The sequence below is a fragment of the Hippocampus guttulatus genome, chromosome 12 (assembly GCF_054856545.1).
Source record: "Hippocampus guttulatus isolate MCC_2025c chromosome 12, RoL_Hgut_1.0, whole genome shotgun sequence".
Lineage (NCBI taxonomy): Eukaryota > Metazoa > Chordata > Actinopteri > Syngnathiformes > Syngnathidae > Hippocampus > Hippocampus guttulatus.
In genome coordinates this window covers 376,947-389,893 of record NC_141272.1, presented here as the reverse complement: position 1 = coordinate 389,893, position 12,947 = coordinate 376,947, and the positions used below count along the sequence as shown (strand labels likewise).

At 54.5% G+C, this 12,947-nt stretch overlaps 2 protein-coding genes across 3 annotated transcripts; both read left to right on the top strand.

Annotated features, from left to right (window-relative positions):
* Positions 1-65: 65 nt before the first annotated feature.
* On the top strand, positions 66-7,833 carry LOC147196845 (uncharacterized). The gene is made up of 7 exons (XM_086125103.1): positions 66-228; positions 306-428; positions 497-607; positions 676-2,554; positions 2,877-3,108; positions 3,201-3,935; positions 4,182-7,833. The coding sequence occupies exons 1-7, from the start codon at positions 202-204 to the stop codon at positions 6,571-6,573; spliced, it is 5,499 nt and encodes a 1,832-aa protein (XP_085981229.1). The 5' UTR covers positions 66-201; the 3' UTR covers positions 6,574-7,833.
* A 1,679-nt stretch (positions 7,834-9,512) lies between these two features.
* il15l (interleukin 15, like) lies at positions 9,513-12,441 on the top strand. Of its 2 annotated transcripts, none has more exons than XM_086125548.1 (4): positions 9,513-9,872; positions 10,767-10,811; positions 11,121-11,264; positions 11,523-12,441. In XM_086125548.1, exons 1-4 carry the CDS (start codon positions 9,735-9,737, stop codon positions 11,619-11,621), a joined length of 426 nt encoding a protein of 141 aa, XP_085981674.1. In that variant the 5' UTR covers positions 9,513-9,734; the 3' UTR covers positions 11,622-12,441. The 2 variants fall into 2 exon arrangements, with proteins under 2 accessions (XP_085981674.1, XP_085981673.1); XM_086125547.1 differs by having other exon boundaries at positions 10,764-10,811.
* The last annotated feature ends 506 nt before the right edge of the window (positions 12,442-12,947 follow it).

Here is a 12,947-nt window from a genome sequence, read left to right as displayed (position 1 = left end):
AGACGAGACCGAAAGACACTTGAGACTGGAAAAAAGACAAAGACGACAGCAGTGAGCTCTCGTGCGGCACGCCGACACCTGGCTGCTTTCAGATGGACAGTTCGGTGCCACTTCAGAGTCGTATCTCGCCAGGAGAGCCGATCGGTTGTCGCTTACGTTGCGCTAACGTTCTTCTCCTCTCTCCGCCGACCGCTCATCCTCATGGGACGTCCCCTTGCAGCCCTGAAGGTTAGACCGCGTCGCAGTACTCCCTTTGCTTCCCAAAGTCGGCCCGTGTTGTGACGAGCGTTGCAAATGTGTCCCAGCAAGCCGACAGCGAGTGCGAGCTGAACCGGGCCGACGGTTTCGGCTGGGCGGGAGGCGGCGGTGCGCCGGCCTCCTCTGTCATCCCCACGGAGTCGGAGCGGAACCGCAAACGGGAGCTAGATGTAAGCTTCGTGCAAACACCCACCAACCGCAATTTTACCCGACACCCTTGACAGATATGTTCTCCTAGGACGATGAAGAGGATTTCGCAGCCCTCTGTGCTCCCCCCACTTTGTCCATCACCGAGGAGATCCTGGAGTTGATCAACCAGAGCCGCGCGAGGGAGGCGCCGGTTTCTCCGGTGAGCAGACCTTGTGCTCGATAGGCTCCGTCCGGCGTGGAACTGAATACCCTTTCCGTTCCTCTCAGGATCGGGTCCTGGATCGGCCCACCGAGTCGCAGCCTCCACCTGACCAGAGCAACTTCACCTGCCCGCTGCCCCCAGTCGCTTCCACCCCGGAGGAGACGCTCAGCCCGGACCCGCCGCGGGAGGACGTGGAAACTCGCCCCAACGGAGCTGTGGAAGAGCAGACCGCTAGCCCTCAAAATGGGCTGGAAAGTGCTCACGTGGTCCACGGGAAGGGGCCAAACGCACCGCGTGCAGAGGAAGCCTCGGAACAAGAAACAGATAATCGGAACCCGCCGGACAAAGGCGAGCCGGGGAAGCCTCTCACTCTGCCGACCCCGCCCTCAGCCCCAACAGACTTTCCTTCTTCCAACTCAGTCGCGGAGGACCGCCAGGCGAGTCGTCCCTTTCTCGAGGAGGAGGCCGCCGATCCCTCCGCAAATCCAGATGACGGTCATCGAGCCAGCCCGAACGATAAGCCAAAAAGAGGCTCCGCTCTGACCCAACGTGACAAGAGGATCATTGAAAAAATCAGAAGTTATTACGAGGCGGCCGCTGAGCTGGTCGAGGACGAAGAGGCAGAAGACGCCGGACGGGAACGCGACGAGACGTCCGGGAGGAGGAACAGTTCCTCGCAAGTCCCCACGGAAACGGGGAAAGATTCGCCATCGCGTTTCACAAGCGACCGCCGAGACGAGGGCAAGAAGGAAGCGGTCGAAACGGAGCCCGATCGCGATGTGGCGCTCCCTTCTCCAGCCGGTCCGGCTTCTCCCCTACTCCCGGAAGATTCTCATCATCATGACGGACATGCGGACTTGCCGACAAGGCTCATGGATTTGGAAGCCAAAGACGGAAATAAGTCACCACTCTTCACCCGGACGGACGACGATGAGGTGTTTGCCAATCCGCCGTCGAGCGGCATCCGGTCCGGTCAAGTCGAGGAGAAAACCGAGCGGGGAAGCGGAAATGTCAGCAATGAACAATCGGAGCAAGAACCCAACGAAGGAGCGGAGAACGGTCAACGGGAGGCGACCCCGTGGCAAGAAGAGGGACCTTTTACACAGAGTAAGGACGCAAGTCAAAGGCTTCCTCCAGAGTTGGCCAGGACCAAGGGGTCTGAATGGCAGCTAAAAGAACCAAAGGAAGAAAAGGAAAGTCTCACAGAATCTTCAGGGACTCTTTCAAGTACCCCACAATGCCCTGAAACGACGCCCGCTTGGACCGGAAGCAAACATCAAGGGACCAAGACGAGTAGAAACCCCGAAGAACTTCCAAGTCAAACTCAACTCGGACGAGGTTCCCGACAGTCCAGGATTGTGTCAACAAACCGGGCCTTGTTTGAGGGCATGGTCTCAGACATCACGGGAATCGGCTTATTCGAGGCCAGCCCTGTGGCCGACCCCTCGCTCGTGGAGAACTCTGAGCGTATTCTGAGCAAAGTGCAAACTCTAGCAAGTATGTACAGTGCTAAAGCCAGCACCATGAAAGTCCCCTTGCATCAAAAACGAGCCATTTTTATTCAGAACAAAGCTGGAGATTTGACAGGACCATCTTCGCTTTCGAGCCAGACTCGGTGTCATTCTCAGGCTAAATGTAGGCTGGGAGTGAGGCGACAGCCAAAGTGTGACGTCCCGAGTCAGGCCCCTGCCAAAGTACCCCACACTCCCACACCCGCATCCGATGAGCAGACTGACACCAAGAGCGAGTCCCAAAGATTCTCTCGGACCAAAGCACAGAGCGGCTCCCTCACTCGGACCGAGAACGGGTCGCACGTCCCTGCTAAAGCACAGACGTCGTGTGAACGCCAGAACCGGGGCGAGGCCGACGGCAAGAACCAAAATCTCACCGTGAGTCGGAGGGACACCGGGAGCCCGGATCAGAGGGTTACACCGGAAAGAATGGGTACCTGGTCTTTTTCAAGCGTTTCACAGTATCTTGCGCATATCGCTGGCGTTGGGTTCGAGAGCCACGGCTTTTTCGGAAAACCGCCATCTTTGTCGACCCGTTCCCGAGCTATTTTCAACTCTTTAGATCGGTCGCGAAAATCACAGACCCCCGTGGGCCAACAGTATCTATGCGTGGGACACGAGAGGCTTGGGCCCGACGCCAGCCCAAAAAGACTTTAGTGACGAGATGAACACGAATGCTTCCAGGTCCTTTTGCTCTCAATCTCATAAGATCCACAATCCCGTATGGAGGTTTGTTCATTGAGGTTCTCTCGTAGATGTCCCGAAAACTGCGGTGCCCAGTGAGGAGCCAAGCCCTGCCGGTCAACTCCAGTCACATGGATTCACCTTCTCCAGGCCCAGGGACTTCATCGCGGTGCCCAACAAAGAGCAGAACTGCGGTAGACCGGATGATAAACTTCAGTCAACCACCGCGCCAGAAGCCGTCTCGACCGCCGTACGACGCCCGCGTTCATCCGGTTTCAGTCGAGAGAAGAGTCGCACCCTCAGGTACAGTATGTGCTTCAGACATCCTAAGTGGATCCAGTCTGTCTTCCGTCCGAAGGCAGATGACCTTTTTTTTTCTCCATTCCTGTCTGTAGGTCAGAGCTAAGAGAACATGTTTACACAGAGGACACGGCGTCTGTAAACAGCATCGTCAAACACTCGGCTCTGTCTTCGCACACACCACATTGGAATGCCTCCAAAGGTGAAGACGGTCATTCCCACTATAAACAGGATTCAGCAGCTGTGCAAGGCAAACGTGAGCCGCGCTGCCAGATCCCCGCAAAGGATCACGAGAGTGCGAGTGAACCAAGCAAAGATGGGCGCGGCGTTCGCTCGGGGCCTGAACACTTGGCTCGGACCGCATCCGGGCGGGCTGATTCGAGCCCAGGAGAGAGGAGCCCATTGTCATCGGCAGAGGACCCGACATCCTCGCAACACCGGTCTCTGTACGTACCCAAACCCAAACGGCTCCCGCGGGAGCGTCCGAGAGAAGCCTTGAACTTCATGGGTGGAAGACAACTTGCTGCCAGCGTCTCCGCCGGCTCAAGCGAAGAGGCTCTGCCGACCGTGAATAAGGCGGAGTGTGAAGTCAACGGTCATTCGCAACAAGCGTGGAACTCTTTGCCAGATGGGAAAGCTCCCGGGCCAACGCTCCAGAGGCCGAGTCCATTGTCATCAATGCAAGTCCTGGAATCGAATGTGGCCCAAACTTTCCCTCCAACGGCGGAGTCTCACGATCGCCTGCCAAAATTCAACGGCCAGAAGCCTTCGGACTTCCAGGCCGTGACTAATACGGGGAAAGTCCATTTCAGCACTTTGTATGAACACGGGTAAGTCCGTCCTTCACGCGACCAAAACCGAACAACCGAACCGAGATGCAAAACCAAAGGATGTTTCCTTCACTTCTCGTCGTCTCGGAGCGAATCAACAGCCGTATCGTTTTTAGTCGTTTGCTCTCACCGGTGTTGTGAAAGGCATTTTGAAAGATTTGAAAAGTGCTCGAGTGCTGCCGCGCATGAACTTTCTGGATTTTAACAGAGCTCCAAATGTTGACAAATTGTCTTTGTCCACCGCAGGAAACCAGAGGAGCGGCTTCCGGGACGGCCCAGCGGCCCGCCCGCCGTCTTTGGTTCCGCTTCAGGGTGCCGCTCGCCTCCCCGAGCCTCGTTGGATGCGTTCTGTCAGGTGGAGACATGGAGACCCCTCACGGTCACAAGAGACGAGGACACGCATTTCGGAGCGTCGCCCGCCGTCTTTCGGCACATCTCCGCTTCTCCCCCCTCGCCGAACCCCACGCCGTCCTCCTTTCCTGTGAGAGTGAGCGCATGGCCCTCCCCCTTCGGGGTCGCTCCTCTATCTCCCCCCGCCGCCTTGGCAGATGAAGGCTTGGTTTCTCCAGAGAGCCCGTCCAGGACCCGCCTTGCATGCTTCTCCGCTCTTCCGTCATCTGGAAGGAGTTGCTCCGAGAGGGCTCCCCCTCCCTCCTCTGCTTGTAGTGGGGCTTTGTCCAAAGGCGCAGGGCCTTCTTCCCCGAGACCGCCCTCTTCCCGCCGCTCTCCGCCAGGGTCCCCCCCTGTCGCATCTTCCTCCACATTCACAAGATCCTTAGCTGCCTCTTGCATCAGTCAAACGTTGGCAAAAAAGAACAATGCCAGGCATCAAGTCCAAAGCTCATCCGCACAGAGTCCTTCCCCGGCGCCGTCCTTCCCCTCCTCTCCACCGCCACGGTGTTCACCGTCGCCTCAACTTTCTCACAGCCAGCAAGTTACGCTCGCGCCAGTCTATTCTCAGCCGGGGGCCGCCACCGATCGGAATCCACGCTATCCGCCGTCCCTTCTCAGGCCCACTTGCCCCTCCCCGTCAACTTTTCACTCCAATTCACAAAACTTTTCTCCTCCTTCGTCTCCATTTATAAGACAGAGTCGCCGTCAGCCTTTCTCCGGCGCCTCCGCTCATCCTCATCATCACTCCCTCCGCCACGACGTGGCCTTCGCACAGAATGACAGCAGCAGCATTTGCTCGCCTACGAGTTGGAATTGCGGTCTCGCTAGCGGAACAAGTCCCCCCGGTCCGCCAAAGGTGCAGTTAGTTAACGCCGGCGGCAATATCGCCCTCGCGCAGCACGCCGGCGATCGTCTCTCCTTTGGGTCGCACAACCGCATGGCGCGGCCCTTTTCGGCATCTGAACCGAACTCCAGAGTCCAGTCCCCATCTCCGGCGGTGAGCCCCCCTTCCATGACGCGCCTGCGCTCTCCTCCCCTTCTGCAAGGAAGTTCTTCCTCTGGCATGGCAAACGAGCATCCCCACCCCAGATGCTCGGGGCCCGGAGGGGCCAGTTGCCACAATCCTTTAGGTCCAACTCTAAATATTCCCCAAACGTCGGCGGCAAGTCTTCCAACTGGGCCCGCTTCCTCACGTGCGAGCCCTCAAGTCCTCTCGCCGCCAGCTATCGGTGTGTCAGTTTGGACTTGCAATGTCACAGCGCCCCGACCCAGAAATCCCCAATTTATCTCCCCTTCTCGCTCGGTTTCGGCTTGTTCCGTTCAAACAAGTTTGGAGAAGGCCACTTTTTCCTCTGCCCCTTCTGGCCTACCGCACGGTTCAAGAGCCGGATCCCCTCATGGACACGGCCTCCGGCGGTCTCTCTCCAGCCCGTCGGACGCCTGCCCGATCCCAGCTCAGAGTGAACCCGGCGACCCGCGCGACTCCCGGTCCGAGAGTAGCCCGAGAGAGTCCGCTTTGGCCAGCCCGAGGAGCGGGCGGTCCTCCTGCGGTGGTTCACCGACTTGCCTCAGCCCTCGAGCTGGACTTCAGTCACCGGTCTCTCCTGGGAGGTTCACCCCAAGGAGGAGCCACTTTGGCGCAGAGCATTTCAGCGGCGAACCTTGGCCGGATGGACAGCTACTCTGCAACAACTGCGACGCACGCGGGGGCTTCTATACCAGCGGGACCTCCACCGCCATCCCCTCTACCTCTCCATTGACCTCCCTCGCGCAATCCCCCCGCTCCTCCCTGCCGGTGGATCGGGAAGATCCGGAGCCGGGACAGGGGAGCTGTCGCAGCCAACTGATTTGCGCCTCCATTGGCGGGCCTCCGCCAGAGGCCGACTTTGCCTCCTCCCGCCCGGTGCGGTCCCCGCCTCCAGCCGCCCGCCGCCAAATCTACCGGGCCCGCGTGCGGTCGCCCGGCCGGGCCACCGACGTCGGAGCTTCCGCGTCGTCACCGGCGACCTTCGCCCGTTCGCCTCCGAGCAAAGTGCCTCAGCAGAAGCCGAGCTACGCCACCACCGTCAACTTGCAGATAGCTGGCAGCGGTCGAATCACTTCCTTCAGCACCGCCCACGTGAGCGTGAGCCAGACGCCGCCGGGCGGACCCGGACGCGGAGAAATTCACAGCGCCAGACGAGTAAGCGTCAATGGACCGTCGCCCGCTCCTTCTCCGCTTCCTCAGAACTGCGGCCAGCTCTGAGAAACGCCATCGGAAAGAAACGGCGTCTTTCTCCGAGGGCCGCGTTGGATTGCGTTCATACTTTGAGGACGATGGCGCAGGATGACTTTTCCAAAGAGCCTCGACAATGTGGAGTACATGTGAAGTCTTCACTTTGTTGCTTTCTACCCAAAGTGTAAAAAAAAAAAAAAGGTCCCCTGTCCAACACTCGCTGTACGCAATCACATTTACGTCTCTCGTAGCTATCGTGAGTCATATTATGATTATTTGTACTATTAATGAATCAGTAACCGTTTGTAGTCATTGTGTAGCTTATTTATGAATTCTCCTTGGCACTTAGCGGCAGACGATTTGCACGGCGTGCTGAGATCTTTGGCATGTTTGCGTTGGAGACGACGCGTCCGCAACTTTCAGACCGACTGGGCTCAGACGTCAGCTTGACGGTTTCAAATTCCCGACGAGTACGCGACGGAACTCGGCGACCGCCTGCGCCGCTGGGCGAATCTCTGGACATTTGTGTCGGAGTTTTTCTCGGACAAAGTTAAAGAAATGACTCGGCACTCAGGGAAAATTGTCTTCAATATCGGTGGGAGGGATCTCTGAGCGCGAACGACGATCGCACACTCCCGGCTCCCTCTCCGCCAGTTCGAACTTTTATTGTAACATACAAGAAAAACACTGCCCCCGATATTTGCATCCCGCGCCCCCCGGTCCGGCCCCTCGGTAGTGATCTGATCTACCCGAATACACAAGTCAGACTTTGCTGATGATAAATGTCCACCTCTGCGCTGAGTATTGTCCAGACATGCCCAAATCAACCGAAACTTTGAACACGATACAATTTTGTTCGTAGATTTCTCTATCAATTTGTCAACATCTTCTTACTTTTGGGGGAAAGGCCGCATTGCAGTGTCCCTTCCCGCGTGGAATCGGCTTGAGTTCCGAAAGTGTACGAGCAACGATGCGTCGGGAATGTTTGCGAAACACCGTCAGACGTCGCCTTCCAAATGGACGTCCTCGCTTTGTCATTCGCAAAATAAAACATATCCACAAAGTACAATGGTGCCTTGGCTGACCGGTTTAGTTTGTGCGGCGACCGAGCTCGCAACGCGATTGACTCGGAAAGATATCAAAGTGGTCCCAGTGAAATGATTTGAAATACCAATAATCCCCCTCTGCGAAAACACCGCCGTTATGTTGCTGGTGGTGTTGTTGTTGTCGCTGTTTTAATAGCACTGTATTAGGGCTGTGCAACTCTCCAATAAAATCCGATTCACTACGTGTTTCGCTACATGGATGGTCCATCTGCGTGTGCCCCGGTAACGTAAGAACTCGAATCAGTTTGTCCGGTTGCGAGCATCTGGGCGCGAGTAGTGGCCGACAGCAGGTCCTTGTGAGCGTTTGTATTTGTGCGTGTTCCCCCCTTTCAGCGTGGCCGCGGTCCTGGAGCTCGCTCGGAACACCAAACGACATCTCGCCATTGGCCAAACTGCTCACTCGGGACGCTGTCACGGTAAGACTGTGGTACACGATCTTAGTTTGCTTTACTGGGTCAGTGCGGTCCTGTGGACTTTGGAGCCGAGGTCAGAGGACTCTATTTTTGTGATGATGAGAGGCTGCTTTGCTTGGTGGCGAATCAGGTTGGCTGCGTTCATGCCCTCAACGGCGCAAACGGCCCTTTTTGAAATGCGCCGCCTGGCGTCTGCACGCGCCGTCCCCGCCGCAATCGAGGCCGAAGAATGCATTTGAACGCCCGAGTGTCCGTCCGGTCCACGTGAGCGTGGCCACGTGTACCTGCCCGACCTGGTGCGTACGCGCCGAGGCTTGATGCGTCGGGTGTCAACATCAAAACTGTGATTTGTTGTTTTGCTTTACTGTTGTACTGTATATATGACTTGCTCCATGTACAGCACTTTGTGTGCAGCGATGGCTGTTTGAAAAGTGCTCTGTAAACACATTTGAGTTGAGTTGAGATTGTCATGATTTGGTTTGGGACCAACAGGTGGCACTGTAGGGCTTTCGCTGCAGCTGCACACCTGTTGCTCGTTAGGTAATTATTCGTGCTTTAAAAGGACTCCCGGCCCGACCGCTCATTGTCGGGTCATTGTTTGCTCTTTGCCGCTGCCAGGTTTGTTTGTTTGCTTGTTCCTTTGCTGCTGTCAGGTTTGTTTCGGTTTTAGCTTCAGTTGCTATTTTTGTTTGCTACTTTGGACTATGATTGTTTTTTGGATGTGTTTTATCAATACACTTCTTCAAGTACACCCTGCTCCTCCCTCCTGCCTGCTTTTTGGGGTCCGCCACCACCTTGCAACGTGACAAGAGATTTTCGCCAATTTAACGTGCGGGAGCTGGAATTGTCGCTACATTTTAAAAAGGGAACTATGAGTCAAGTGTGCGACGCTAGAAGCTATGACGCCAACGATCGGTCGCCAGCCAACTGCCTGGCGACCGATCTGTTGTCATCAGTCTCCCCGTGCCTCGTGATTGACTGTGGACCGTAGTCGGTCCCGCAGAGTTGCAGATCATTTGAGGAGGAGGGAAACATCCCGAAGACGCAGGACGGCGAGGAGCCGAGTTGGACACCCGTGTCAAACAACTTGGCTTTAGATTGACGGGCACCCGTCCGGTGTTTTTTGGACTCGTCTTTCAGCTGATTGGCAAGTGGCGCATGACTTTTTCTGGATCTGATGAGCTGGCGACCAGTCCGCTGGACTGAAATGGGCGGAAAGACTCATCTAACATAAAGTTGGGCCAAGTTCTAAAGTCGGGTTGCGTAACGCACTCAAGAGATCTTTGTGTGGTCATGCTGGTCCGCGGGTCTCCCCGTCCGGGAAGACGATGACGAGCGCCGAGTCGTGGGAGAGGAAGGCGTTGCGCTCGACGAAGAGGAGGAGAGACCCACAGCCGAGAGGCAAAAGGAGGCGGGAGACCTTTTACCCATCCGCAACTGGGCTCGGAAGCGGACGGGAGCCCGCGCCTTTTGCAAGAGTCTATGGCAAGCCACTCCCACCCCTCCCCCCTGCCAAGCCCACTTGATTTTGAGGGATGCCGCATTTGATGGAGAGAGCCGCCGAAGAGCCCGCGCGATAGCTCGGACGACGTCTGCCGTTTGGCGCGCGAGCAGCTGCGCTCCGTCGCTTTGGGCGCGGGCGTTCCCTGCCGGGGAGGAAGACGAGGATGACATGCTGAGAGGACGGCCCGCCGCCCTCGTCGTCGTTTGCGTTTTGGGCATGGCTTGTCTGCTGGGCGACGAGGGGGCGCGCGCCCGCGGCTCGGACTTGGTCCGCGTCTTGGAGATGCTCATCGCCGACGCCGCTTCGGTACGACTTGCTCCGCGCTTGGGTCGCTCCGCCGGCCGCCGTCGTCACCGGGCTTCACCCGCCCCCTTCCTTTTATTTTCAATTTCTCCCATTTGGATTTGATTCGATATTCCCGAATGGAATACCTTCACGCAGCCCCGCCCGCTCTTCAAATTCTACACGCGGCAGCAATAAGATAAGATGACCTTTATTTGCCCCACACTGGGGACATTGGCAATGACGGCGCGAAACGTTTTCTTGTCGTTCTTGAGATTTTGTTCGATGCCTGCCAATCTTCAAGCATCCCGGTGGACATCTGACGTCCATTCAACATCACTTGAATGATTTGGATGTCATATCAGATACCCGATGCCCGCTGGGATGTCCTGTCGGCTAGCTACATGTAATACCACACGCACATCTCTCTTTCTCTCGATATATATATATATATTTATATCTCCTGTCTGGAGTTTGCATGTTCTCCCCGCGCCTGCGTGCGTTTTTCACCGGGTACTCCGATTTTCCAAAAACATGCGCGGCAAACTGATTGAACAGTCAAAATTGTGCGAGTGGGAGATGCGGATGATCGCTCGTCTGTGTGTGCGCCCCGCGATTGGCTGGCAACCGGTTCAGGGTGTCCCCCGCCTACTGCTCAAAGAGTGCCGGAATAGGCTCCAGCACGGATCGGAAAATGGATGGAGATATGTCTGTCTGTCTGTCGATAGATGCATATCTGATGTTTTGCGCTACTTTGAAATTGCCGGTCAAAAGTCAGCATGATTGTCTTTGCGCGCGAAACCGGGGTACTCGATGAAGTGACCGCCGAGTCGCGTCTGATCCTCTCCTCACGTGAGAACGAGCAGCGAGCTGATCGGTGTGTCGCGGCGTTCCGTGTTTGTGTGTCTCCCTCAGCAGTGTGCCCACTCCAGGTTGTACACCCCCACCTACGTCGACTATAAGGTACGAGCCTCTCCTTCCTTTTCTCTTTGTCTTCGGTTTGAACTCCGAGCGCCTTAACATTTGCTCGACCCGGCTGTCGCGAGTGGACCCGCGAGAAAGTCGGTAAAGAGGCGGCCGAAAAACGCACAGCAAATGCGCCGTTTCCAGTCAAGTGGGATTTTTGGGGATTTCTTCCCAGAGAGAGATTATTATGAATAAAAGGACAAATGAAAATATCAAACGTTCCTTTGGAGGTTGCGCTTCTGTCATACGGCACGTCTCCGTTGACTTCACACAACTTATTATTCTTGTTGTTGGTTTTTTTTCCAGACGTGTCCCAAGGACACCCTGGAATGTTTCTCGGCAGAAGTCCGAGTCCTCGTAACCGAATGCGAAAGAACTGAAGACGACGGTTTGGAAAAATTGGAGCGGGGCCTCAAGTACTACTTGGAGAGCAAGCATCACCGCAACCAGGTGAGCGCGGCGGAAGTGATGTCACGGCCAGGAAGTGCCGACCATTCGTCATGTCTTGGCCGAAACCGCAGATCGGTGATTGGCTCATTTCGCTGTCGATCAAAAAGAGATTCGGCCTCAGACGGCTCATCCAATCATCATGCAGAATAGCTGAGCTGCCCAGCGGCAGCCTATAAACGCCCACTTGTCCATAGACTCACGTGTGTATATAGTTTGTGCGTGGGCAAGTGTATCAACGATCGTTCCTGGTTTCCACAGAGCCAGTCAACGTGCGGTCCGTGTGAGCTCCACCCGGAGGAAAACGTCGGGCGCTTCCTTCGTGAACTACAGCAAACTGTGATGGCATCCAACTTTTAGGTTTTTATTTTATTTTTATCAGCTCTTATCTCTTTTTTTTATCATCTCACGTTTTCTACACCAGCTGTCATTTTTTTTCCTGTTAGCAATAATCTATTTTTTTTTCCAAATAGGATTTTTTTTTGTAATCGGCTGGCATTTAAATTTTTTTTTTTTTTACCAGCTATCATCTCTCCTTTTTTTAATCAACTAGCATCTACATTGTTTTTTATTCGCGGTCATCTCATCTTTTTTTCACATCAAGAAATCTCCCCAAACAGTGCAATTTGACCTATGAGAATGCATTTTGCTCGAGGGAAAAAAATGCAATATTTTTTCTAAGACGATGATGCTTTTTAATGAGTGAATTTCTTGGAAAAAAATCTGTGGACATTTTTCTGAAAAAACAAAAATGCTTTTTTTTTTTTTTTTCTTGTGCAAAACAAACAAATGTGCGTTTGTTTTTCCGAGGAGAGTGGGTTTTTCTAAAGGGTGTTTTTCTCCTCATGAGGGTCATGATTGTGCTGGACCCTTTCCCTGCACCAATTTGGAGTGTTCCATTTGGCAAAGGCACACGTTTTGGAATGTAGAAAGGAAAGCGGAGTACTCGTAAAAAACCCACGGGAAGACCATGCCAACTTCACACGGGAAGACCGGAGCTGGAATCGAGTTCGATTTTGATTTCACTTTTATGTATTGTATGTACAGGCTTCAGTGTAACGTTTAATTCGTTTCCCTCTCTTGAAACATCGTTCTAATGTTCAAACGGTAGACACATAATGGCTTTCAAGCGTTAAACCTACTTTTTAAGAATAAAACCTCAAGCTTATTTTTATGAACACTCAGGCCTACTACGCCCGTGTCTTTTGTTTTTTTTTCTTTTTTTTTCATGTTGGTCAGGATGCTGCTACTTGGAGAGAGAAACATTTTTTGAGGTGCTACTTGGGTGTCAAAAGCTGGAGAGCCACTTCTGTAAATGATTAAGTGCTAGGAACGCTTTGTTTTGTTGTGTTACTTCAAATCAGCACAGCGTCGCTTCTGAAAGGGTGGCAGTCTCTCGCGGCCAAATTGAAGCACTTCTCAAAATCGTTTCCCTCCTCACGAAAGCGCACTTTGTCAACACGACTTTCAGCAAGCGCATTCCTCGCCAGTGACTGGGATGTGAAAAAAAAAAAAGGCGTCTCTGATAACAGACCCTTTTGGCAGTGCGCATGAGTACACACGCACAACCAGAAATCATCAATCAGTCACACGATAGCGCCGCCTCACATTCCAAATCAGAAAATACAGGGCCAAATCAGCTGCATGCATCCCTGCCTAAAAAGCGCGCATGCGTGTGGGTGTGTG